Here is a 27,392-nt window from a genome sequence, read left to right on the forward strand (position 1 = left end):
TCTTCCAGGAGGTCCGAGGTGCATCTTGTTGTCCAATTTAAATTGCAAATCCACTTAAAGTACATAAGTCAAGAGTGCTCCCAGCTAAAATGCAAGCCATGTCGAGTCTGGAAGATTTTTAAAAAATCATGGACCTTGCACTTAGGAGGATTACATTTTCATGCGCTAAAAAAAGAAAAAGCCAAGTGAGAGTCCCAACACATCATCGTCATCACCTCAGCAAGGGGAAGCCCGTGTGGCAAACGTTGTTTATTCTAAAGCGTTATCATACATTTCTTCTGATGTCTCATCATAAATTTCACAACCGGTCATATGTTTTCAGCGGCAGTGAGAAATGAGTGAGTGTGTGGAGATTGTCGTGCTCTTGGTGATGTGAAACGAAACCACACTAGTGGCTTCTCAAGGCCCTGTGGTATAAATATCAACCATCTGTGAGGCCATCTGCATTGGGGTGCTATATCATGCACCAAGGCCAAGGCACCACACACAGACAGGTTGTCTCCCATGGTACAATCTACACTGCATGTGAGACAAGTAACATATCACAGAATCACCACTATCAACAGAGGATGGCATTTGTCATGCTGGCATTTGTCATCCCTTTATAAATGCTCCTTTCAGGGTGAAGTCACCTTTTAAAGGGGCAATCATAACGCCGCCTGTGCCGTATGAAACATTGGCAGCTGCATTACGCTGCCCTGCACCCAGATCTCGTCTTTCTGTAGAACGAGTCTGCTCTGTAATGTGTGTTGGCTCTCAGGTGTGTTTTCAATCAAGTATTTTTATCTGGACTTAGATTACAGTAGCACTGCTGTGATTACAGGCGAAAAGATGGCGGTTACAGCCAAGCATCCATCACACAATGACAGCTGATATTGGAACAGTTTACAGTGGTTTTTTTTTTTTTTTACTATTTGTACTTTGCTCAGTTGTGTGAATAGCAGCTTCTGCAGAGATGAGGTGCTCTGAGACTTTGGCCTTTTCTATTTACATGGAAACAAAGAAAACACAGCAAAGGGAACAGAGGAGAAAAGATGCCAATTGTTATTATAAACAAAATATCTGACCACACGTTAGTTCACTGTTTAAATCTCACCCATCTCTTGCAACATGTCATGTTTCTTTCTGCATGTAGGTGCGGGTATTGCATGTTCTGAAAAATAGAAACCAGTGAGAGAGAGACAGGGAGAGAGGGAGGATATGTGTGCATGTCTACTTGTGCATGTGAGACATTGTTTCAAGCTATCTGGTTATTGGAACGGAAAGGAATGGAGGAGGGCTGGTGCTGAAGAGCAGGCCACTTGAGGGGGGAAAAGAGAGCGAATGAGAGCACAGGGGCCACCGGCGAGTGAAAATCCTTTTGTTATTTCTGTGGATTGTTGAGACACAAAAGACGGGGATTAATTTGTCTCAAGGTCTGAGAGCAGCCATCAGCAAACAGCAGCAGCACCCCCCCACCACTACCCCCCACCCCCCATTTCGCTGCTTGTTTACCTAACCTGGACCATTTTTTTGCTCTAGAATATCATATCCGACGCTGGAGAGGGGACAAATCTGGTGTGGCAGTGAGAAGCTACTGGACAAAAAAAAAAAAAAAAAAGCTAAGCGAACATAAACATGCCTTCTGGTTCAAAACAGATGTTTAAACTGGCTTTGATCACAAGCATGCATCACCATAGCCTGAAAAATATAAATAGCCCAGAAAACGCATCATGCTTTTGAATTTCAAATGCGCAGTCTGGTTTGTTTCGTGTTGTAAAATCATACTCAACCTGACAATTTAAATTAATTGAATTCAAACACAGAAATAACGCTTCCGAATGAATCCATTAATCTATAATATCTATATATATTGTGAATATATAAAATGAAATACTAAGGAATAAAAAGAGTGAATCCAGGGCGATGACATCAGATGACATGTTTCGTCCACATAGATATTCACCTATGACATTAGATCACAACAAAAGTAATATAACAATACAAATAGACTTAATATAAAAACCTAACAATCCCATAATCAATGAATCACTAATTGAACAAAAACAAAATGTGAAAATGCTGAATTATATTTAATTCCTTCCTATAATAATTTGTGAATTGCAAATGACCAAACAGCACATGAGGTTTATTAAAGGCGTATTTCCATTCTCACCAAAGACATGAGCTAATTCTAAGTCTGCAACACCTGAGACACGGGGTGGGGGGGGGTGTCACGGTGCAGTTCGTTGCACGGTGCTCGGGCTGTGTGAGAGAACTTCAGACTCTAGAGGTCTCCATCCTTCAGCATCCCCTCATCATCCACCTATTCGCCCTCCTCCTCCTCCTCCTCCTCCTCCTCCGTCTCCTCCTCTCTGGCATTTTGTGCAGCGAGGCGCAAAGGAAGGGAGACTGCTGAGGAGGAGACAGAGGGTGCCCTGAGACAACACGTCCCATGCCACGACCAGACAGCCGGGGAACTTTGATTCGACGTCAAGTCAAAGCCTGTGACGAAAAATGACGATGGAGAGAAAGAACCACGTTTCTTCTTCCTGGGAGGCTTAGATATGTCGGGCGTGTACAACAAATGATGTCCTTGGACTCATACGCTCAATGAAGATTTCTTTACCTCTGATTCGCTCCTCTATTTGCTGATGGTGCCGCTTCGTTGTGCCCGCACTTGGCTCAGCCGCATGCATTTGAAGGTAGTCTGAGCGCATTGTTTCCAGCTCCGTTGCATATGGGATTTCCAGCCGTGATGTCTGCAATATTTCTCTCTTTGTTCCTGGGTAAGTCACTTCCCATTCCTTTATAATAGTAGATCATTAATGAACCCAAAAACCTCGGGCGCGCGTTCGTCCAAGGTGCCACTAACGATGTGGACGTCGATGTGACATTTACAGGGGGGTTTATTTTAATTTGTGTTGTTGTCTAACACGTCCCCCCCCCACACACACACACACATGCCAAATGTTGGCAGCCTCGATTTAGGATGATGTCAGAATATGTGCATATTTATTTATTTATCCTCTTGTAATTTGCACACTTGCCTTCGCATGTTACATTTTTGTGGATCACGGAAACGCAAAAGTCAACTTTGCTTTGCAGACATAGGCTGCTCTACTTGGTGGAGCCAAAGAATGAGGTGAAATTTAAAAGGGATAAAAGTTCACCTAACCCCTCCCTTTAAATCTGCTTTCCAGCTTTAGTGGCTGTATGCTGTAGACATGTGAGTACTGACACTCCACAGACTTGCACCAGATTTGGCAAAGACAAATATTATAAAGTTAGTATTGTTGCTATTGTGCACTGAGAACCTCCAGGAGCGTCCAGCTACAGAGCTCAACTCCACTGTGACTCCACTGATTGGAAGTTGCTGTAAGACGGTGTAAAATGACTTCCAGTAAGACGTGTTACACTCCCACTGATGTCTCATCACCTACAGTGAAACAAGAGGAGGAAAAAAAAAGGCGAAACAGCTCATTTCCAGTTGGGTGTAACCCATGCAAAGTTTCTCAAAAGGGAGTTTACAGTCTGGAGTATCTCTGGATACAGACGCTTCTCATGAAACACGTTGAAAAGCCCTGAACGAGAGATTGGCCATATGAGGAGTAATGCGCCCAAGCTGCGACAGCTTGTCTGTTCTGGTTCGAGTCCAGAATTTGTGCTCCAGCCGAGTTGCCGTTCACGATATTGCAGTCTGGTTAGAAATCAAAAGACTCCAGCATTTGTTTTGAATTTTTCATTCCATTAGTTTAGACATCTAACTAATGTGATTTGCTCATGCTTGATGTGGCTTGTGCTGTGGGTTTGTAAAAGCCCAAAGACTTTGTGACTTTCAGCTGCCATTATTTAGTGATTGGTGTATTGTTTTTATTCATGTGTGACCTATCAGGAGTAAACCGTGCCCCATAACCAATGCATTCTGGGAACAGCTCCAAACCCCAAATAAAATAAGCAGTATGCAAAATGAAAACAAAAATGACAGTGGACCTGCGTACATGCTGACTTGTTAATGGCTGTCCACTGAGCCCAGTCCACAGTTTAGACGTAGTGGTAATGGCCACTGATCCTTGGTTTAGCTGAAGGAGCTGACTCGGCAGTGCACTCTGAATACCAACACAGTATTTTGGTTTTAGTCATCAGCCTTGTTGCATTAGATAATTATGTGATTCAAGCTTGACATGCATATTATCTAAATACCTGGGCCTTACTGGTGATGATGATGATGATGATGATGGTGATGACAAACACTACCATTTCATAGCTAGTACTGCTGAGCCAGCAATAGCAAGGTGAAAAACATTACACATAAAATTATACAACAGCAGTTTATTGTCTAATGAGAATAATAATGGTTCACGTTTCTTAAAATAACCATCAGCCTGTGCCAAGAGTTTTAAATGACTTGTTTCCATGGTGAGGCATTTTTTCCATCCTCTGTCGTGTCACCAGATAGGACTTGGATATGAAACGATTCCTGCAGCTGAAAAATTATATTAATAGACTGAATGTCTGACCTGGGTCACGTGTCTTTCAGGAAAGAACAAAATATCTGCCAGTCAGCTAAAAAGAGACATATACTGTATATGGATATATGGAGCTTTTCGATCTTCACTGTTCTGCTGTGCCAGACGGAAGGACATTTTCCAGAAGTTACATTATATATTAGTATTATTGCAAGATCAACACTGAGGCCAAGTAAAGAGAGAAAGTGGCTGTTTTATTATAGAAGAATCAATAGTCATTAATAGGGGCTCATTTCCTTTTTATTTGACTTTGGCCTCGCAAGTCCTGAGACATCCTTAATTTAATATCTGTTGGAGATGTAATATCCACTGTTCACATTACAGATAAGTAGCGCAATTAATTGCCACCGAGACGTCCGTAACTCCCTTTGGTAACTCTGCTGATACAAAGTGCAAAACAGAACAAGGTCAAATAACATAACTCGGTAGCAGGAGGGTAGATTCAGCCAGGTAAATGAGACTAGTGATGGATTGCCTACCTGTCTTTGTGCCAGGATTAAATTATTCCAAATGATGGAATTTTAAAATGACTGTCCAAGAAGTAATAACATGGTGTAAGTCACTTGACAGAAATGTAATTGGAAAGAATGAGCAGCTTTTCCACGTAAAAGCCACCGTCTTGCACCTCATGCACCTTTTTTCATCAATCTGCGAGACAATGAGAATGAGCACGGGGAGTACAGTCAGGTCTTAACGTTGCTGTGTTTGTGTCCCGCGTCTACATGCATGCATAAACTGTAGTGTAGCAGTGAAAAGATGCCAGTTCCTGTGTGTGTGCATGCTTGTGTTAGATGTAGATAAAGCGAGCAGTGGCTCCAAACAGAAATTCTGTCTCCATTCTATATTTAGTATGTCTGCCGGGGTAGGCAGAGGATCTCTGAAATGTGAAGATGACAGGAGCCTCCTGAGCCAGAGGTTATGAAGTGACATCTTGATGTGTTTGCGCCTGAATCACACTCCCACATACACTCAGCCACAGACTCCTGACATTCCTACAAACCCAGAGACATTTGGATGTTTGACGTCTAGTTACCATACATTACTGCTACGTTTTGATCTCCCTTTGTCTCACGTGATTCCACAGTGTTATCACGTGGAATCCCCTATGCATGTTTTCCGCTTTGAAGAGATTTGCTTTTTGTCAGCATGCGATGAATTTGCCAGACCTGCTGTGTGGGATGCGAATTCGCAGGATATTTAAAATATTTGTCAGTCGCACGGTGCGTTGAAGTTAACCTTCATCTCACATTGTGAAAGCACAAACCTTCCCTCAATTGGCAAGTGCAGCTAATTTACACAAAGGTCATTTGATGAATGTAGTAGATACTCTACTGTACATAAATACTCTTAGTAAGTTCTCATATGCAGACCAAGATGAGGAGCATTGCACAATAATCACAATACATACAGTATGTACTAGAATCAATATCCAGTAGATATTACATTGAAGCTGAAGAGTACTGTAATAGCATTGCTCTAGATAGTTAAATGACTTCTTTCCAACCTACAATGTCAGCTATTTGACATGCAGAACAAAGTGTAAACAGATTTCCTTCAAGAGAGGATTGTATTACTCAAAGCACAAGTAGCGAATCCGAATGGCTCAGCAAGGGCAGAACACTCTGGAATACAAAACCTACCCGGGGTGACTAAAGAGGCCTACAGATGAGTACAGAGGTCCAGCCGTCCTCAGAACAATTGACCCAGATCATTAACAAACACTGATTTGCCTTTCAAGCACTTTCACCTAATGTGCACGGCCTATGAATGACAGCGAGCCCCCCTGAATAACAAGCTGTCTTCTTTTTTTTCTACCTGAGGGATTCTTCATGTTTCATTGATTGTGCTGCTTTTAGTCAGAAGGTTTTTTCTATGCTATCGCAGAAAGCTGGATGCCATGCTCCGAATGAAAGTGTTTGTAGGTGAACGTGTACCTGCTTTGTAGAGTAAGTGCTTTCATTTCTACTAGTGGGGTCGATGCAGGTTGTATGTTTATAGCAGCCAAAGACATTCAAGGTAAAAAATAAAGATCACACTGGCGGAATGGGTGTATTTTTTAGCTGAGTTAATCTGTTGTTGCTACAGTATTTCTTTGTTTCTTCATCTCTCTCTTGGCGTGTGTCTACCACACCCATAATTTTCAGGCTACACAAGTATTATTCTGTATGAGCCTTTTGTCACTTGTAAAACACAAGACACATGCTCAGACAGAGCTGGATTTGTGTAGTGTTTCTGACCTATAAACCCTCCCCCTTTTCATCCTTCACTGGGAAAATTACTGCCAGATCATTTTGGAACGTATGAACAGGAACTGCCTATTTCACTTTACTGCTAATCTTTGACAGATGTTCTTGAGAGGCCCACATTCACATTAACTGGAGCCACATGTACACCCTACACATGACACCACTCCACGGCACGCCTGTATTCCGTGCTGTTGTGCAGCACAATAACAGTAAATGACACAGGCAGATTTGGAACAGAGAAACTAAAACTTGCAAGTGATATTGTATTTGCTGTTATATTCAACAGGTTGACCCTAACATCATTTCTGTTGAGTCAGTCAGTAAGATCAGGTTGAGACTGAAGGGAATTTAGCAAGTTTAATATTAATGACTATTATAGACGTGTGAATGCACAGGACTGTCATACTATCAACCAGTTTGGTTCTATGTGGGGTCTAAGCAAGGAAAGCACTTTGGTTAAGGTTAGAAAAAGTTGGGTCATTTTTCTACAGTACTGTTTTTCTAAATCTACTGAAGAAGCAAAGAAACACATGCAACTTGATGTTCAATTTAATAGTCCAGTGTTTCATCATGCACTATCAGGGGACCAACAGTAGTGATTGGGAAACAATACTTTTTACAGTGCATTTCCAAAAATCCTATGGTAAGGCGTTCTGTGGGATTTTTACATCAATGTTTGTGTCACCATTGCATTGGCCCCTAGTCCTCTGTAATCTTTGCAGTCATGGCTATTTGCTCCAAAGGGAAGATTTCTGCCTTATTTGTCCTGTAGTCGTGAATAACCATGAAAGCCAATGGACCGATTGCAATTACACCTTTCTATTTTCTTAGAAAATGTGAAGTGATTTGCTGCTTGTGAGCATAAATATTTTAATCAAGGTCTATGATTGTTTTATGTAAGCAGTGTGGAGATCAAAGAGTGAACACAGCAGTGAAGTAAATGCTGATGTTGTTGATAGTCTCCCATTGATTCACCCCACTGAAGGTCTGTCCTGATATTATTTCCTTACAGCTACAGACATTGCCGGAAATAGGATTTAATCAATCACCAACTGAGTGCCCTTCGGTTTGCAGGAGCAAAGGTGATAAAAATTCATACATCTTGCGAAAATTGCATTTAAAATGATTTGTTTATCAGTGGTAGGGGTTGAGATGCTATCAGCTTCCAGCACTGTTGTGGTGCTTTCAAGTGCTGCCTCAGTGAAAACTGGCAGCGCGGAATAAAGCTGGCATGCTTGTCTTTCTCTAAACAGAACATGCTTTTGATCTATGTTCTGTGTCTCTTAAACCAGGTATATCTCTGTTTTCTGTGCAGCTGTGCGATCCAACTGTGCAGGAAAATAAACAGCTCAAAAAGCAAAATCCCTATTTCTGAGGTGTCTTTTGCGTTCAAGCAGCTTACCATAGATTACACCAATGACACAAAGGAAGGAAAAGCAAACTGTTGATGCGACATTCACACCCTGCGAGCACCAACGGGGGGTACTATTGGTTGCGTTACAGTAAAGATCAAGACGTTTTGTCCCTACAAAGATGTCCTGTGTCACCTGAAGGCCAAGGTTGAACAAGACAGGATGGTATGAAATCACTCAATTCGCTTCAGTAGAGTGAACCTTGACTGAACGATGTGTTTTTTTTTTTTATATAGCTGACCAGGTTATTTGCTTGACTAACGTCTTAAGTGGGTCTGCACAGTGTCAACAACCTGTCAATACCTGATCATTTCTTAGCAGTCGCTTTGCTCTTTAATTAGTGCTAAGCATCATGCGGGGCACCTGTCAGACTTCGACCTGTGGGAGGCTTTATCTCACAGTGTAATTATTGATTATTGTATCCAAATATTAACTTGGACATTTAAACAGCATCTTACATGAGACTCAGCAGCTGCAAATATAAATTCCGATATGTGCATTAGATTTTTCTTTATTCCAGTTTGATGTCAATACAAACAATATTGACATTTCTTTCACTCACTCTGGCATCCAGCTTTAATTCAATCTTCCACAATTGATTGCAGATGGAAAAAAAAAAAAAAACTTGTGCTGCACCAAACAATAGTGAGACCTGGGTGAGGTTTCCCTCCCCTTCTCCCTCTTTTCCAATTGAAAACTGACTGAATGAACAGGAGGAAATGTTCCACGTCGCTCTATTTAGGCACCTGCTGTTCTTTTCAATTTGAAGAAGTCTATTAGCCCAGCAAGTAGGACACTCCATTAGGTGTTTTGAACCCGCGTGCTCCGTTGTCTCACCCCATTTCCTCTTTCGCTTGCAAGTCTTCCCTAAAGCGTTAGTGGCTTGAATCCGTAGTGGCCTTTCTGTCCTGGACATATTTATTTTTATCTTCTCCTTTTGGTCATCAAAGAGCAATCCGGAAAGACCAAAAGATGGATGGTGTTTGGAAGGGAGGGCATGTGATGGCTGTTGATGAGAGCGATAGGAGACAAACCTGTACACCATCCCTAAAGGGACCCTCTGTGTGCATGAAAACCGGTGTCAGGACTCAGCCATGTGTTAATTTATATCTATACTGAGTGTGATAAAAGAAAAGGATTTCATTTTACTTGGAGACTTAGTGACTTTAAGTAGCCAGCCTAATCTGTATACTGACTTTGGAAATGACCTTTAAAACTCTGCAAGGTACGCAGTTGTGCTGATGAATTCTTTATAGGTCTTCAGAACTTTACCTGGTGTAATTGCCATTCAGTAGGAACTGTAAAATTCAATAGCGTAGGTCCAGTCTTGGTTTGCCAGTGCTGTTGTCATGCAGTGGATTTTGCGTGATGGATGGTCTAATTATCCAACCACAATGCCGGCCATTCTTTCGATCACTGTGGAAACGGTGTAAACTTAATATCATTGATCAATTGCTAGGTAGTCCACAAATTAAGTATGTAATGTCACATATTGTACTACAATTGCTTCATATTAAATAGCACAGGAAAAGATAAACTTGCTTGTTCAGATGCTTTGACTGTGGTCAGAGTACGGTACATATCAGCAGGCCTGAAAAAGCGCTTTCCTCCTCCTACTTCTTTCCCCCTTTCCCAGCAAAGTGTTTCAGAACAGATGGCACCACCACCTTTGTTTTTTCCATCTCGTTAGACTTGACTTGTTGATAAAATGGAGCCTTTATGCTATGCTGCTCATGCAGATGTGTAGCTGTACATTTTTTAATGTACCCTCTGTTGTAAAGTGCCCTGCGGAAAAGGGTGGAATAATCCACAGCCCAGAGTACCTACATTATATTTGTGTTTATGTTTGTTGCTGCTAGATAAACACTCAGAAGCTACTGATACACAAGTGCTCTCTGCAGCTGTAGGCTAGTGGTGCTCATGTGGTTGTATGAACTCAGTACAGTAATGGAGCATACCTCAGAGACCAGCAAATTGATGCCATTAACTTTGAAATCATAACTCGCAGCTAATGCAGTGAAGATAATGGCACGTTTCCTTCATTTGCTTTTTGCCATGCTCTCCCTTTCTGTTTAGTGGGTGATTGTTTATTCTGGACTGTCATGCAGTTTGTCAGACCAAACATATAGAGCAACACATCTCTTGTTGAGAGACAGACGAGGCCTTAGGACTGTGTTTAAGATGCCTGTCATGGTTTGGCATTGTTGTCCTAGCTGTCACACTTCAAACTGTGTTATTGTGGTGGCTGGATGTGGATGGCGATGTTCTTCAGTGTGTGAACAGTTCAGTAGCGGGGGAAAAGCGTGGCACAGTCGAGTTTGACGTCTCTTTTTTCCTCTCAACAGCAGGCGTAATTTTTATTTTGTGTGCCTTTCTAAAAAGAGGGAAATCAAGAGTGTTAGCATTTGGCTTGATTTACTGTCTGGGGTCCAGCGATGAAGTGGCGGAGGAAATAGCCGACTTTGCAAATTCAAGCACTTAAAATAATTAAAGTTGGCATGATGGCTGTGCTTCTTAGACGGGCCCAAGCTTAAAAAAGACAACTGAGCAACCACACAGCACTGCACTCTAGTACTCTGAAACAAGGAATACTAAAGGTTATAATACGCAATGGGCAGATAAGATGAAATGAAATGCATAATTCTATCAGTGCTGAGTGAAATTAAGCTTTTGGCCACTGACCCATCAGACTGCAGTGGAAAATAAACATTTTTCCATTTAGGAGAGGGAGACGTTGTTTACTCTATTAACCTTTCCTCTCTGTTGCACTCTTGACATTGAACAATGTGGAAGAGGCCGACTCCTCACTGGCCCTTTTGCTAATGAGGCAATTAAGTCTATCCTGCCTTGGTTGAGCAAGGGGCCAAGAGAGCAAGGCAAGTCATCTGCTGTCTCAGCAAACACCAAGCGCCTTAGCGATGCTGCAGTCAGAATACATAACAGGCCCTGCTTTGTTATAGTGGTCTCTCAGTCATTGTGGTCCCCCCCCCTGTCAGTGCAACCCTTAACACAGCTGGAGATCACAGGCAGCATCAGGCCATATTTATCCAAGTGCACTGAGTTGCAGCAAATGGAAATGAAAGAAAAACACGGAAATGAAATGGTGTTTGTGCTCTACTTGTAAGTTTTTCTGACTATGGTGGGCGGCAACTGTTTGTGCAATATTTTGGGACAAAACAATGGCGCACAGAGCATTGTTGAGGGATCAAGTAGTGGAGTTCTGCTTTTAATCCCTGCATTAGAGTCCATTTCAAAATAAAACTGCCTGATTTTCATTTGGGCACGTTTCTGTTGTGTGCTTTGTTGTGCTCTGTTTGAGAAACAGCTCCTGCTGAAGCCCAGTGTCAGGGGTGGTGTGCACAGTGGCTATTATTTATTATGTACACAGGAGTGGATCGACGACGTAGCTCTGACTCCCGCAAGACCTGCGAGAAGCAAGGTTGCGCCTCGCTTTTTTTGAACCTGACAAATTTTCTCTGTGTGTGTACAGCAGAAAGAAAGAGAAAGATGAGAATATACCACAATGTGTACTCTAAACGTGACTCGGTGGATGTCGGCGTCTGTGTGTGTTCATGACTGATTTTATCATCAGATGCCCTTTCTGGCATATGTTTTGGAGGATAGCGCAGAATTGCTGTTGCCTCCGGAGCTTTGCAGGATAATGTTGATTGCCATAAAATGTGTGTATGTTCTGCATCCATTAAAGAAAAAAGCTTGTTACCCAATTAAATTTGTTTGACAGCAATTAGGATGTTTCTTTCCTCTTAGCCTAGTGACTGGCTGTTATGAGCAGCTGCTGTGTCATACAAAAGGGGCCAGCATTAGGGCTAAGTTAATGTGTTTAAGGGATGCACAATTCTAACGAGTGATAACGAAAGGCTTACGGCTGCTCAGAAGGGATTAGGGGACATAGTTGTCTGTCTTAAAGCTCAGGCTTAAACATCATACTCTTTTTTTTCCCCCCTCCCGCCTCCATCTCTCCTCCTTGGAAATGAATCGACGGTGTTTCCTGACACGAGGCATGAAAAAAAAACGTCTCACTCGGAAGGGAATGAAGACGGCTGCTCATTAGGCGTAGAAAGGTGTACCGAACCAGAAAGAGAAGATGTCCGGACAGATTTGCTCAAAAATCAATGCCTGTCTTTGGAAGCGTCACGACAGTATGTGGCTGCCACAACTTATCAGATTAAGATTCATAGGAGCTCATGTAGGCAAGCAAATGTTCGTGCAAATCGTATATTCTCTAGAATAATGTACAGGACTGGGCTACGGTTGCTTTTAGCCTCAGAGTTCAGCCCTCTTGCGCAGCTTTCACTGTCCACTGTAATGTATTTGCCTTTACCACATGACCAGATCAATATTGAGAGATTACCTCTCCTCAGTGTGAGACACAGATGTCTCTGAAAAGGCCGGATTGGAGAATGACAGAGTTGATGGTTTTCAGTTACAGGAAACTAAAGATGCATAGTCGCAAGGGCGCCAGAAAAAGTGCGCAGTTTGCAACAGCCTGCACCAGTAAGTGACCATGTGTGTTTCCTGCTGGCTAAAGTTACTGACATTGGACACACTGCCTTCACTATAAAATTTACTAACTCCAAAGGCAGAACCATCATCACACTCATAAAGTCCTCTACTGTACCTGTCCTGTTAATTACTTCAGCATAACTGCCTTCTTTGTACACAGATAGATCTGGGAGCAGTTTTTCAGGAGCAGTGTCAATAGTGTTGTCACTCACCCCTGTGCTGCCTCTGTGAAGTCTAAGAGGAGAGCATTTCACCGGCATGCAAGTTAGCACTGTTGTGTCACCTGGTCCCTACAACACGGGATCTTCAGGGAAATCATAATGCAACAGCACCAGCTAATTTCTGATTATTAATGCAAATGATTGCATTGAGGCACATCACTCTCCCTGTGACCTAGTTTGAGCACGTCCCACTCTGGTGTCCCCTTCGTTTCCTTGCTTCATTTAGCTGTTTTCATCTTCATTAGCTATAACAACTGCATATACAGTATAATCGCCTACTGCAGTTGAGCTCATGGAAGGGATAGTAGTGGTTATACGGTAGGTGTGGGGTGACAGACATTTAACCTGCTCTCTCCCATTTGTGGACATCTTGATGTATTATCGCACACATTATGATGTGAACATATTAGCTTGGGCAGTAAAAGGTTATTTCATATATTCATTGTTTGTTTCACTTTACCTGCAGTCAAGCTCAAATAATCTTACTTACTGTTTATTTATCATATCCGTGCCTGTGTACAGGATTATATTCGATCGGAGAGTAGAAAAACAAATAGATTTTATTTATGCAGTCCCCAAATGTCTTTCTGTATTGCTATTTTTTGCCTACATGGCATTGGAATGCAATAGAAGCATGAATGATGTTTCACTAGACTGACCAGCAAGGTCATTAATCCTAATATTTAGACTGCAGCCGCCATCCACTCCCAGCTGCGGCTTGACTTCAAGTAATCATAGCCTTACGCCTGTGTGTATTGTGCTTCAGGAAAAACACTACAAGCGCTGAACTTTAGTCCATCAATCTAAGAGACTGGGCTTTCTTTTCTACAACCCCGTGTTGGGGGATTTTACATGGTACCCTTCTATCGTCCAGGTAGTATATTTATGAGTCCTTTCTCTTACTGTCCTGCCTCTTCCCAATCCCTTCGTCCTCTTATGAGACATAGGGTTCCAGGTGGATGGCGTGTGTATAGCTTTCCGATGCAGTGTCATGATGGATGGCTACACAGCTATACGCACTTTGCTTACCAGAGGCTGGCCATATTTCTACTTCGCTGTTTGTATAGACCTGCATCTGCATGAGGACTGTCAGGGATGCTGCTTTCTGTAAGCTCAGCAGGGCCTTGGAGGAGTATTCAATTAGATGTAATGGAATTACAGTAATCTGATTCCAAAACAATGACATCTGTAATCTGTTGCAGTTACTGTAAATATGCAGTAATCAGATAACAGATGCTTATGATGTTTCAGAGTTATTGCAATGCTCAATACAACGATGGCATGTAAATTGTGTAATTTTTTTTTATATCATACAGAACTGCAGATTAAAATGAACCCTAAACTGAGTGCTTTTACAGGAGTGTGGCATAAATTAAATGTTCCAGCAGCATCACTGCCTTCAATTTTCTGCAGGTAATCACTGCTTTAAGTAATTGCCTTTGAGCGCAATCCTCCTATCCCTTTCTAACTGGTGCTTCAGTGAATGGTGGCTGGTTGGGGTCAGTCAGATATGTGGGGGATGGATGGATGGAAATATTGAGGTAGAGTATTAAAATGGGAACACCCAAGTGGAGGATACTGCTCAGTCATAGAAGTAATAAACACTGCATCGTGCTTGGTATGGCAGCATTTGGGTCAGTGAAATGAAAGAAAAGGGGGGAGGGAGTTGGGGGTCTGTCATTGATCCTTTGGGATTAGCCTGGTCTGCAGTCATAATGAAACCTGTGCTGTATGCTCTATACGTGTGTACACGTGTCTGTGTGTAAGTGACAGCCCATGTAAATTTCTGCATCTGGAGTGTTTATATGCCAGTGATTAATTATAACTCATGTGGACATAAATAAATCACTTAAAGCTAGTGTGCGCATGATGTGTTTGCATATGCGCATATCCCCTGACGGCCTTGTGTGAGCATCATCTCTGTGTATGTGCTGGTATTCCATTTGCGCAGGTGTGTGTGAATGCATGCGTATATTCCCACATGCCTTATGTGAACATATTGTAGGGTTTTCATAGTACTAGTATACCGTGTGTGTGTGTGTGTGTGTATTTCAGTGTGTGTGTGTACACAGTGATGGAGCAGGAGAGGCTGCTTGGCGACTCATCCATCATTTTCCCCCCTGGCCTGCGGTGCCCTCAGAGGAACACTATGCTGTCACGGTGACATTGGGCTCATTTTGGACTAGAAAAATGGTGCATCCACCCCCAGCGTTGCCATCGCACATTGCCTTTCCCCCCCGGGCAAACCAGCTAGCTTAGACACTGCAGTAACAATTTCTCTAACAGTTTCGGACTTGTTCTGCCATCGTCAGCTTTACACAGCATATCCACAGGGGAAGATTGCTAATCTATTGAAGGTCCCACGTTTGTCCAGAGTAGTTTAGTGAAGCTGCTTCAGGTAGACTGCCACCTTCCCTGACCTTCTCCACCCCCACCGCTGCTACCGCGCCACCCCCAGATTGTGCTGGATAACCTTGGAAATGGTGGAACAGGGGGTGCAGAAAGGGGAGATAAGGGAACATATGAGACTAGTTTTATGAACATCCCGTGGTCTCCCTGCCCCGTCCAGCATCTCCCCCTTGCTGGTAATGTACAGGGTGAGTCAGCATGAGCAACTGCAGTATAGTGGTCCAATCAATCTGTTTACTCTCGCCTCTGCAGAGACAATGCCAGTGCCACACTGCCAAGCCACTGCTTCGTGACTCAGTGTGGTGTATGTGTTTCCACGTGTCCTTCAACTCTTTTCACAGATTTGCCCGTGCACATGACAGCACTAGCGCACAAAGAGTAGTACAAACTGCTGTGAGTGATAGGTGTCATGGTCTAGGCGACACGCTGGACAGTCCAGCAGGGGTGGGAGGGTGCATGGATGTATAGATCTATGCAGTGTTATACAGTATTGTGTGTAGGGGAAGTATGTGCTACACTAAGGGAAACGCACTCTATAACCAACCATATATAGAAAAACATTACTCTTATTAAGTGTGTAAACCTATCAGAGGCACAGCTCGACCACCAGCTCCCATTATATAACTGCAGGCACTACACTGTAATGTTATTTCTCCCAAAAAAAAGGCACCTTGTTGTTAGGGGAGGGTTGAAGAGGGAAACAGAATCAGAGAGCTGGAGAATGAAAAGAGAGAAGCATGAAGGGGAAAACGCTGAGGGAGACTGGAGGAGACAGAAAGAGGAATATAGAGGATGTAGAGTAGAGAGGATGAATTTCTGCACGTCTGCCCCTTCCGCGCCATGCTCTCGTGTCTGCAGCTAACAGTTGCTAATCAGCCCTGCAAAAGAGGAAAAACACGCATACACATAGGAGCACACAACATTTGCACAAATCTACTGATACATCAGCAGACGAACACACACACACACACACACACACACACACAGCTTTTCCTCAATAAGCCTCCTTTCGAAGATAACCCCTCTCCAGCTGACAATAACAACAATAGCATAAATCCTGATCCCGACAACAACAACAGCAACGAACAGCATCCTTTACTGAACCCACATCAGCACAGTCTCCCCTCTCTGTCCTATTCAGAGCAGGTTTTTTTTTCTATTGGTTTTTAAAAGGCTCGGTTTCCAGAGCTGTAGGCATTCTGTTAGTAGCTGCCAGGTTGGTGGCCGTTGGATCAGGCTGTTCTGTCACTGGAGATCAATTGCCATCAATCCTCTTATATTGAAGATCTTGTTTCCTCCATTTGCTTATAGCATGTCCAGTGCTCTTATATTCCCACCTGATCTGACCTTTTCCCCTAAGTAGGGCCAAAGGCTAACACGTTTTATTAATTTGTGTGTTCCTGTTGAGCACATGCAGTTAACATGCTGTAATATCATATTCAGCCACTGTGCAACGTTACCCTCGTATTGTCTTTCATGCAGTCCTGAGAATAACTTCCTTCCTGTGTGGTGGATCAATAATGTAGCGTGGGCTGTAAGAAATATTCCTCACAATAATGACAGGGATCGTGGAAAATATTTGCTAGACAGCCTGGAATCAATAGCCCTAAAGTAAATGTAAACTCTTTCCTTCCTGTTGCAGTGACAGTATTGTGGCCTGTACATGTACATTTCTATAGACAAAGCAGATTTCTATCAGAGGAAAGCTACACTAAAGACATTTTACTCCATAGGGTTACAAATGACACTCTGTCTTCTTTTGAATATCACAGCTAAGCACTATGATGCATTGCTCCATGGCCTCTTATCACAGCCTCTCACCATGAAGGAATGGTGAATAGCACATTTCAATCATTCTGTCATGGGAGAACTATAATCTTTTTCTTCTGCATGGCATATGTCCTTCCACTTCTAACTAATCCTTATTATGCCTCAGAAGCGAAGGTCATTGTCAAAGCCGAGGGGTGATTAAGTTAATCCACTTGTTTTCTGAATCCGATTTACCTCTTTTTCCAAACTAGGGAACAATGTTCCGGCACAAAGACATCAAGATGATAGTGCAGCACACATTAAGGAGGAGGGCCCCTACACTGTAGAGACTTCTGTTATCTCTCTACATCATCTGCATCCCATTCTGCGTCCCACTTCTATCAGCAGATTTCTAACGACTGCATTCAAAGCTATCTCTGCCATATGGACAGTGAGAGGGGAAGTGAGAGGCGAGCACAAGTCTGATTTGTGAATCGATCTATGTCACTGCAGTATAAGCCACTAGCAAGGCAATGCACAGTGCCCTGGTGTGTGGGAGTCCCGGTGCTGCGGCCGGCCAGCCTCACCGAGTTACGCAGTGCAGTGGCATACAGTTGACTTCATTAGCAGGGCCCTCCCTTCAATGGGATGCGTTATCTACTATTGCTCTAGGTATGGACAAATACTCCACAGTTATTATAGACTGCTATAGAGATATTTGCAAGCATGTGTCCATAAGCGGGAGACTTTGTGTGTGTGTGTGTGTGTTTCAGGAGCAAAGCTGTTTATATCCCCTAGAGTAGGTAAATCAGGTTTAACCTAGAAGAAATCTTACACCTTTAATAAATCCTGGACCAATGCCAGAGAAGTCATTAAATGTTATCCTGTGTCAGTGGGTGAATCTGTGGTTATTTGTATGTGATCGTGTATGATTGTACCACTGTATGTTAGCTCACATACAGGACAGAAAGGCCTGTGCATCTTTATCCACGCTAATGTGTTATGCATATGCATACTCATCCTTGTGTCATACAAATCTGCATTTAGTAATATTTGTTTATAGATGTATTAGCGTGCAGAGCTTTTAATACGCTAGTGTAACCATTAGCTTCTTCCCGTCTGATCTGATCACTCGTTACTGCCTTACATTTCTGTGGCTTTTCGCTTGCAATCTAGTCAGCAACTCAAGTGTAAATGTGGTAGTTATGTTGTTCAGTATGCGGTAGTGTGAGAATCTGCATTTTTTTTTGTTTTGTCTTGTATTATACTTTTATGAGATTATGGGATTGGAAGGCATTACAGCATACTGTAATTTCAGTCTTTACTTTAAAAGGAGTTCACTATGCACAATGGTGGGAAATAAATCAATGAGTGTAAAGTTTATGCAATTTAACCTTTTGTAAAGTAACATAGTCCTGCATGGACTGTGGAATAATTAACTCTCTAACTTTTATAGGATTTTTGGGGGCATTATGCCTTTATTTGATAGCATCAGGAAGGAGACAGACAGTAAACATGGGAGAAGGTAGAGGTCTTGCCATGCAGTAAAGATCCCCAGCTAAACTCAAACCTAGCACACTGCAGTTACATTGCATAAGCTGCAACAATTCGGCCATTGAACATGCACTATGCACTCTGATTACATTACTCAAGCCTGCTGGGAACTTGGGTTGGGTAATATCACAAGCATGAGGCAAGGAAGGCAAGAACAAGCAAAGGAAGGAGCAGAGAAGGAGACAGGAAGAGAGGCAGAAAGAAAGGAAGAGAGAAAGTGTAACTGAATGTGGGGCAGACAAACAGGCTGCAAGTAAAAAGGAAAGAAGGAGGCACAAGTTAAAAAGTGCAGATGTTTAAGTATATTTAGCAAATCCTGGAGTGAAGCAGTAGTAAAACAGACCCAATGCACAATTCAAAACACCTGGAACCCCTCCATCACTTATTAAGTCAAGCTTATAATCATTGAGGTGCAACTCCACTGCAAACCTAATAGCTCTGATTGTGTGTGTTATTCGTCTCTCTCTCTCTGTCACTCCCACAGCTTCGCAAATTAAGGTGTGACAGAGCCAAAATGAGATCTCTCCATAGCCAGAACAAACACCATAATAGGCATTTCATACACATACCCTATTATTTCTTCTGTGACAGCTGTGCTGCATTTTGTATGACGCTGGTGCTTTTTTATCGGCTCCGGTTCCTCATGATCTACCCTTCAGAAAACACCCACACAACACCCCAGATGATTTGAATCATAAAGTTCTTGTCCCTTCACGTAAATGTCTTACTCCTACGCTCAACAGTAATGGTTATATAACAAAAACATCACTTTTAGGGTAAGAAAATGCATAAATGACGGGAGAGCAGTTGGAGCAGATTGGGGTCAGATGAGTTTTTCACTTTGAACTTTGTTTTTCACTTTTTTCCTTTTGACTATTTTTGAGCCTTTAACTTCAGAGTTCATCACACAGCGATTATGTAATACACTGGCATTTATGTCAAGCCTTAAAACAATAAGAGATCATTCTTGTGTCTAAAAATGGAAATCTGAAGCGTTTAAAAATAATTTCTGAGCTACTTTTAGTGTTAGGTTTACGGGAGCAGCCCGTAAAGAGTTTGGAGGAACAACTGGGCACAATCTAAGATAGTTGTCCCCATTTACATTTACATTTACATTACATTTAGTCATTGAGTAGATGCTTTTATCCAAAGTGACTTTGAAGTAGGGAAAATACCTTGAAAGCAAAGTGCTACAAGAGTAAGTAAAATAGTTATGGAAGAATAGCTTTGTACCTTATTTAATATGATTGGTATTTTTTGGGAGTAACAGTGCTGAACATGCAGAACTATGTAGCTACTGGGGTGAAGAACTTTACTCGGCTCTTCTTTGGCATTTGCACAGTGGGCGAGAGGGATTGTAGACCTGTATGAGGTTGTTCAGGTTGGAAGGTGCTGTTGAGTTGACCACATAGGTGAAGGTCAGACTAGTGTTACAGAGCATTTGTTTGCACTATATCTCTGAGGGGGAGTGAACAACACAAGAAAATAAGAATAAGTATTGTTACATTTGTAGACCAAGTATTACGCAGCAGGTTGCATGACTCATTGTGGGGAAGTGTTGCACCAAAGCAGTAAAAGTGTACAAAATAAAGAGGCTCTTTTATCTTTTGTGTTTTCTTACTCACATTCAGGACCACATTTGTGCTTGCTGCACAGATTATGGTTGTGCATGTAGATGGCCTCTGGAGGTAGAGCACACTTCAATCAGCAGAACTTTGAAACAGGAGAGCTTTTACCCTCTCCGCGGCCCGCCACCCTGGATTTCTGTATGTCTGCTTCGTTTGGCAAAGCATGTCTGCTAAACAAACCTTTTGAACTCTGGCTGACTTAGGTTCATTTAAACAAGAGAGCAGAGGGAATAATCAATCCTAACATGTGGGAGACGCACCAATGTAAATATTTTATCACCTGATGGCTGAGTCTGAAGCTTGTAAGAGGAAACTTTAGCTGAAGTACCATTTATTAAAAATTCCTGTGTCTGCATCCGCCATGATTAAGACTTAAATGAACTATTATGTAGCATTTCGTTAAAGGAAAAAAAAAGAAAGGGCAGCTTAAGTGTGGCTCATTACCTTGCTTTAGTGTTTTCTAGATTCCTGTGAGTGATGATTAAAAGCTGCTGGTAGTGGCCAGTGTGGGAGCCGATTCTTATCACTCCAGTTCTCATGGCTTTTGCCAGATGGAGCTCTTGGTGGCAATTTCTGAGCTACAACCCACTGAAATAGGAAGTGGGACACGCTGATGATAGAGGGCCATAATGATTTAAAGTGTTAAACCTTGTCTCCCCACACATTCCTACGGACTAGTAGAGTTTATGTTAATTAGTTTGTTTAATATCCCCGCTGACACCTTTTGGTCTGACTAATATGTACCACCTTGGCTATAATTTGGGTTTTTAAAGCAACACCATTAGCTGATACACTAGACCCTCAGGACATCCCTCGTGGTTTGATGGTCTTTCTTAACCCCTTTCTTTTTTTGTCTAAGTTAAAGTGCATCTGGCTATGCAACTACATGAAGTGTCTAATTTTCAAATTCTGTCTGTCCCTACGAATTATCTCTTGCACAAAGATCCTTTTGAGCAAGAGGGACACCTCCCCCATACTTTCAGGTTGCGCAAAGTCTACTTACGCTACCGTGGTGGTCGTCAACAAGGCAGAGTGGAACTTAGTTGTGTAATCTGCCCTAAATCTGGTAAATATAAGCAGCTGCACCTACATCCTAATCAGACAAGACAGCATTTACAAAAGCTCACTTTACAAAAGCCATTGTATCGCTGGTGAAGCTCAGAAACTTAGCAAGGCTTACAAATAGAAAACAACTGCAAAGCCCAAGATTCAGACATGAATGATGATGTGAGATGATTTTATGACTTAAAAGAGGTTTTGACTCACAAAGAGAGCCCCTGAAGATGAGCCTCAGAGAGTAACAAAGTATGATTTATGCTGTTTCATCCTCCCAGTTCGTTGGAACAGGAAGGAGATGCATTTGTAACTTTTTAACATTTCATTTCACGTTTGCAGTCTTTTCTGACAATGGATGAGTTGTTCATATCTTAAGTATGGCCAACAAAAGGTATGTGCTGTTGCTTATTGAGTGAACAGGCAGTGATTGTAGAAACTCTGATCAGTAAAACAAAATTCTTGCAGTAACACTTAATCTCTTGTTTTATTTCCTCTCTCACTGCCTCTGTCTCTTGATCTTTGTCTAGTATGTTTTACACAGTGCCAAGAAATCATCAGCCAAACATAATTTCTGCAATTACTGAAAACAGTGTCTGCAGCAGGGATCACGTTAAGAAGAAGCCACGTACACCCCAGAGGTGCACCAAATCAAGCTTTGCATACTTGGCACAGCATAACTGCTAATGTGTTAATCACAATAAAGCTGCTAACAGACCAACATGTTTTTTATTTGTACTTTTTTATTAGTGCTATTTCACTATAACCGCTTTCTCTGGATAAAATTGTGCTTCATCCTGCATTTGCTAGGTTATCTATTACTTTAGCAATTTAGAAAAAACGCATCTCCAACACAAATTGTGTTCCAATCAGCATATTATATTGCTTATTAACAGATATTACCAATTGCTTACAATTTTATGCAATCAATCTTATAAGGAGACTATCTCATACGTATTATGTATTATCTGGAGCGCATGCCAGACACTGAAGGAATATGGTGAGATTGGCTATTAAATTATTATGCAAAATGTGAAAGAGCTTGGCACAGTGAAGATGGCTCTCTCTCCAATCCAAAGACATTTGTTCTTTACAATGTCATGTATTGCTTTATCACTTCCTTTCTCTTCTAGTCTTTTCTCTCCCTTCCTGATTCCTCAGAGGGACACTGTTTAATTCTTTGAATGGAAACCAAAACCAAATCCAAAGAAATTAAATGTGTGGTATTAAGGTATGATAATATTTTGTTCCGAGGGTGTATTATTGTAATGTGCCCTCATGAAATAAACAACCTTATCTGAATTCAGGGTGTGGAAAGAGGGAAGCTAATCAGGACAATTAGCAATCACTGTCTTCACTGCAGCGCGTCTTGGTTCTTGATGTATTAGCATCCGGGGGATCTTTCCAATCATCTCAGCAGAGGCTCCTAAATAATCCTGATTGTCTCTTCATTTCAAAGTGCAGAATCAACTATATTACAGGTTTAACCAATAGTAGTTTGTCTGCCAGCAATTGATCCAATAAAGGAGACAAATGAAATGAAGGTCTCTGTCCACTGCCTGCATTCGACTTGCAAATATATGTCTGGTCTCAAGGTTGCCAGTCCTCTTGGCCCCTCTGACACAGTTTACGGTGCAGCATTTTGCTAGTTTGTCACTATTGTGCCTAAAGGGTCAACCAGAGGGTTTGATCACTGACCTCCCAGGTCTGTACAGCCATGCTTTGACCACCACACCACCCACTGCGCCCATGAAGGATGGCCTGTTGACTTCACAGGGAGCACCCATGCGTCCCTGAAGCTGATTAAAACACAGGTTGATGGCTGTTATTTACTGCATGGCCCTGTGTGTGTGTGTTGTGTGTTCTGTTTATGTCTGCATGCATCTCAAGGACTCTGACCCCAGCAGGCTTCTCGCTTCATAACCCCCATCCTTCAGTCAGTGCAATGGATCATAGGAGAGAATGAGAAAGAGGGTGGGTGCTGGATGTGTCACCTCTTTAGCCTTGTTGAATAGCTGGTTGAAGGTTGAAGGCTCCTGACATACGCTCAGACCACGATGAGCAGAATGTGCTGTGTTTTTGTGCATGCGAGTGCTTGTGCTGGTTATGAATGGCCTGTTAGTGCATACTGTATGTGTTTGTACGTGCTGGCATCCGCATGGGGGTGTGCGTATGTGTTGGCACCTTAAACGACATTGCAGCTGATGCCTTGTCACTGATAGTGTCCCCACCATGAAACGAAGGTCACAGCACTCTCTGGGTTTCATCTGGCCCTCTCATAGGAGTACCACTGTAGCTGTCAGCTAATGAGACAGTGGAAACAGAGGATAGATAAAAGCACTGAGAGGGAGAGAAAGACACAGAGGGAGCGGGTGCGTTAATGAGATGGAGGAGCAGAGAGGGGATAGGTAGAGAACAGAAAGAAAAAGAGAAGAAAATTAGAGAAACAAAATAATGGAGTCAGGAGGTGGACAAAACAAAATATGGGAGAGAGACGACAGCGAGCACGAGAAGGGAAAAACAAGAAAGGAAGAGATGACAAAAAAGAGGACGTCAGAGAGGGACATGCTCATGGGAAAACAGCAGACAATGGGGACAGAGTGAGAGAGCTTGAAGAACATCAAAAACAAAACCCTGCCTCAACTCCATTTTTAAGCAAGTCATAAAATGTAGCTCCACAGAGCAGAGAGCTGCTACAGAAGCAATATGGGAATAGCCTCCTGCAGTTTGCCATGCACCACGCCTTCCTGCTGAGAGCATCCTGCCCTGTCTCATTTACATCCCCCCTGTCTTCTTGTGTTTCTGTCTGGAACTCGCTGTCTTTGCTCCCTTTTTTGATTCCCCCTCTTTTGTTTCCTGTCATTCCTTTGGAGAGAGAGAGAGTTTCCAGATAGTGCCACCATACTCGGGAATGATGGATTGGGTCAAGGGTGCATGGAAGCTGTGGGGGTTGCGAAGCACTGCAGTGTAGCATGACTGATGGGAACATGCATTATTTTCCTGGAGGGGCTCCACAGATGAGGGCCAGAATGTGGTACTGAATATTGCCTGCACATGCAGGGCCTGCAGCACAGAAAAAGGGGCACTCTTTAATGGTGATTGTGTAACACTGAATCATGACCTGCTATCCCTATCGGTGTGTATTAGCTCATGGCACCGATAGAGCAGGGTATTGGCAGATATTCAAGCCACACTATAACACTGGGTCCTCGATGGTTTGTCGATCAACCCTCGCTTTTCTCCACAGACCTCAGAGCAGTAAGTGTGTCTGTAAAAGGCTGTTTGGCTGAGAAACTATTCAGTGACTCACCTCCACCATAGGACATCATCCTACACCCACTTGCTACCCTGTCATACGTCATACATATGCATTACTTTGGCCACCACCTACCCCAAACTCTCCCTGCATCACATCATAATGTTTTAACTTATCAATCAGTATTCTGGACCGTGAATTTGCTGTGACTTGATCAAAATAAACCTCAAAATGCCCCTTTCTATTACCCTGCGCCTGCCGTGCTGTGCATATGTACTGTGGCCTCAGCCCAGCTCATTCATTTATAATGAGTTGGTTATGACTCCCCTGAGTAATGGTGGAGACTAGTGTCTTACTGTTCAGTCAACCAGAACCTCCTGTTGGAGCAGGAAAGGCAGGGATGTGCCACAATACAGTGTTTGTAACACAAGAGTGGAGAAATGCTGCTGTGATATTAGCATCTCATGCATAAGTGGGCTGGAAATTACAGTTCTCTTTAGCGCACAGCATTTGGTTAAAATTGTAAATTTTATCATCACAAAACAGAAAAGCATAAAAAAACAAAACTCCAGCTGTGGTGTCTCATCTGTTTATTTGAAGTAAAGCTTGATATGACCCGTTTGAGTGAATTTCACCAAGTCCCAATCTGAAAATCAAAGACCCGTTAATGTTGAACAAGGCCTGTTTACTTACACATAATTTTTAAAACATCATCTTGTTTTAAGTAAAGCTAAATCAGCAGTGGGTATAATTGGAAAACAAGAAGGACAGTGGGCCTTGAGGATCAGGTTCTACACACTGCTGTCACACACAGTATAGCCTCCTCCACCTCAGCTTGGATCTTGGTATTCTCTCAGGTGTTTTGGAGTAGGGGAACAGAGGCTTTGTGAGAGGAAGAAGTTGGTGCCAAATGACTAAAAACCTAAACATTGTAAGAGCACACTTCATCCACTCTGCCTTCTGTCTTATGTTCCTCCATTCCTTCATCTCTCTTTGCCTCTATCTCCGATGTCCTACTGTCCATGTAGCTTTATCTCCTTCTCCTCCACTCACTCATCCTCCAGCCTATCCAATTCACTTTGCCCTTACCCCTTGCTTTTTATCTGATTCTTCATCTTTCTCTCCCTGTCCTTTCCTCCATCCACCCCCCTTCACTCCTGCTGCAAACTAACTGGGCTGCAGAGAACAGAGAGCCTGAGGACAGGATGTCAGGAAGTCAGCTCCCATGAAAGGCAATGGGTCGCCACCATGCCTGTATAAGGCCAGATGACTGGTCAGTGTGAGTTAGTGTGAGTTTGTGTACGTGTGTGTGTGTTTATCTATGGGCATTTGAGTAAATTTACTCACCGCTGTGTGTTCTTCGAACACACACAAGAGTTTGAAAAAAAGTTTTTCGGGGTTTGACGCTTGCGTGTGCACAAAGCACACACAAGTTTATGTCACGTCAGTGCGCGCGTGTGTGTCTTTGTGTAACTGCAGCCCAGCAGCAGCCTGACGTGTGCCACGCAGCCACGGGGACTGAGGGGGTTCTGCTCTCTCTCAGCTAATCCAAACAAAACTCAGGCTGCGCCAGAACGAGGAATGTCTGTGCTGTTGGTCATAGATGCGAAGGGTCAACAAGGATGAGTGTGGGTGGGAGGGTTAGTCTGTTTGTTTGTCTGACTGTGTGCATGCAAGACACATGAACCAGCTTTGTGTTCTGTCCTTGCATTTTCCTGCACTGGTGTATGTGAGTGCGTCTGCCTGTTTGCAGCTCCGTATTCTCTACCATGTACTTGATTGAAAGGGCTCTGTGAACTTTTAGGGGCCTCTTGGTTGGGCAGACTATTCTTATCCCCAGATTAACCTGATTGCCATGTATAGTCACAGAGAGATTCACCCTTGCTCCAACATATGATGTAGAAGCAAGTGAAAGAAAAGACACATAACACATCCAGATCCACACGTAAAGTCAAAGCCACATGCACCATAGCAACAGTGTTATTTCTCTCTCTCTCTATGTGATTTTTCTTCATGTGTTTATTCGTCTCCTTCATGTGTTTAGTTGAGTCCAAGTGCTTCCTCTGAGGCACTAAGTTCTGTATATAAAAACAACTCATTTTATTTCCTGAACCATCATACAAGTTTTTCCATTCCAGTAACATTTGCACAACACATTCCCATTTGGCTCCTTCCTCAGATTCCTGTTGCATTTCAAAACTTTAACCACTGTCAGTAGAGCTGCAGTTTCCTCAGGGTGACTGATGGAATAGAGTTGAGGTTTGGAAATTTGAGTGTTTGCCTGAGCCAGGGAGAGCATTAACCACTTGTCAGCGACAGGGCTATTGCATGTCGTGGGTTTTTTTCAGTGAGCTGATGGGGGGTGCGATGAGCACACAAGATTGGCATTTAGAGCCAGCTCGATTTGAAGATCACATAAACTGTCACAGTTCATTGCTTTGCCTTTGTTTTTTAATGTCTAGCACACTATATGTTTGAGCAAACAATAGGAGCTCACCTCACTGTAATGTGCCTCATGCACATGTGTGTTCAGAAGGGTATTGTGGGGCCAGTAGTCTGGCACACCATGGTCGAACGGGAGAAAGAGGTTGGCAAGGAGTTCAGCATGAGATAGCAAGTGATGTGACTATATGTGTGTTCTCATGTGTATGCATAGCGAGAGTATGGTAACAAACTGAGACAGACTACACATCACTAAGCGATAACATTTGGATATTTTTATTGGATGTCTATGAATGAAGTAATTCATGGCTGAAACCTTACATAATGAATGTGATGCTGAATAATACAGATCTCAACACCTCCATCCATCCGTAGCTCCCAGACACAAAT

The 27,392-nt window shown here is 42.7% G+C and overlaps 1 protein-coding gene across 1 annotated transcript in view; it reads left to right on the plus strand.

Moving 5' to 3' along the window:
- The first annotated feature begins 2,377 nt into the window (after positions 1-2,377).
- Positions 2,378-27,392, plus strand: part of clmpb (CXADR like membrane protein b) — a 54,769-nt gene continuing 29,754 nt past the window's right edge. The window contains exon 1 of the mRNA XM_026378558.1: positions 2,378-2,768. Within this exon, the coding sequence (XP_026234343.1) occupies positions 2,720-2,768 (49 nt within the window). The 5' untranslated portion in view covers positions 2,378-2,719. The remainder of the gene's footprint in view (positions 2,769-27,392) is intronic.

This window comes from Anabas testudineus, chromosome 13, assembly GCF_900324465.2.
Source record: "Anabas testudineus chromosome 13, fAnaTes1.2, whole genome shotgun sequence".
In the NCBI taxonomy this organism is placed as follows: domain Eukaryota; kingdom Metazoa; phylum Chordata; class Actinopteri; order Anabantiformes; family Anabantidae; genus Anabas; species Anabas testudineus.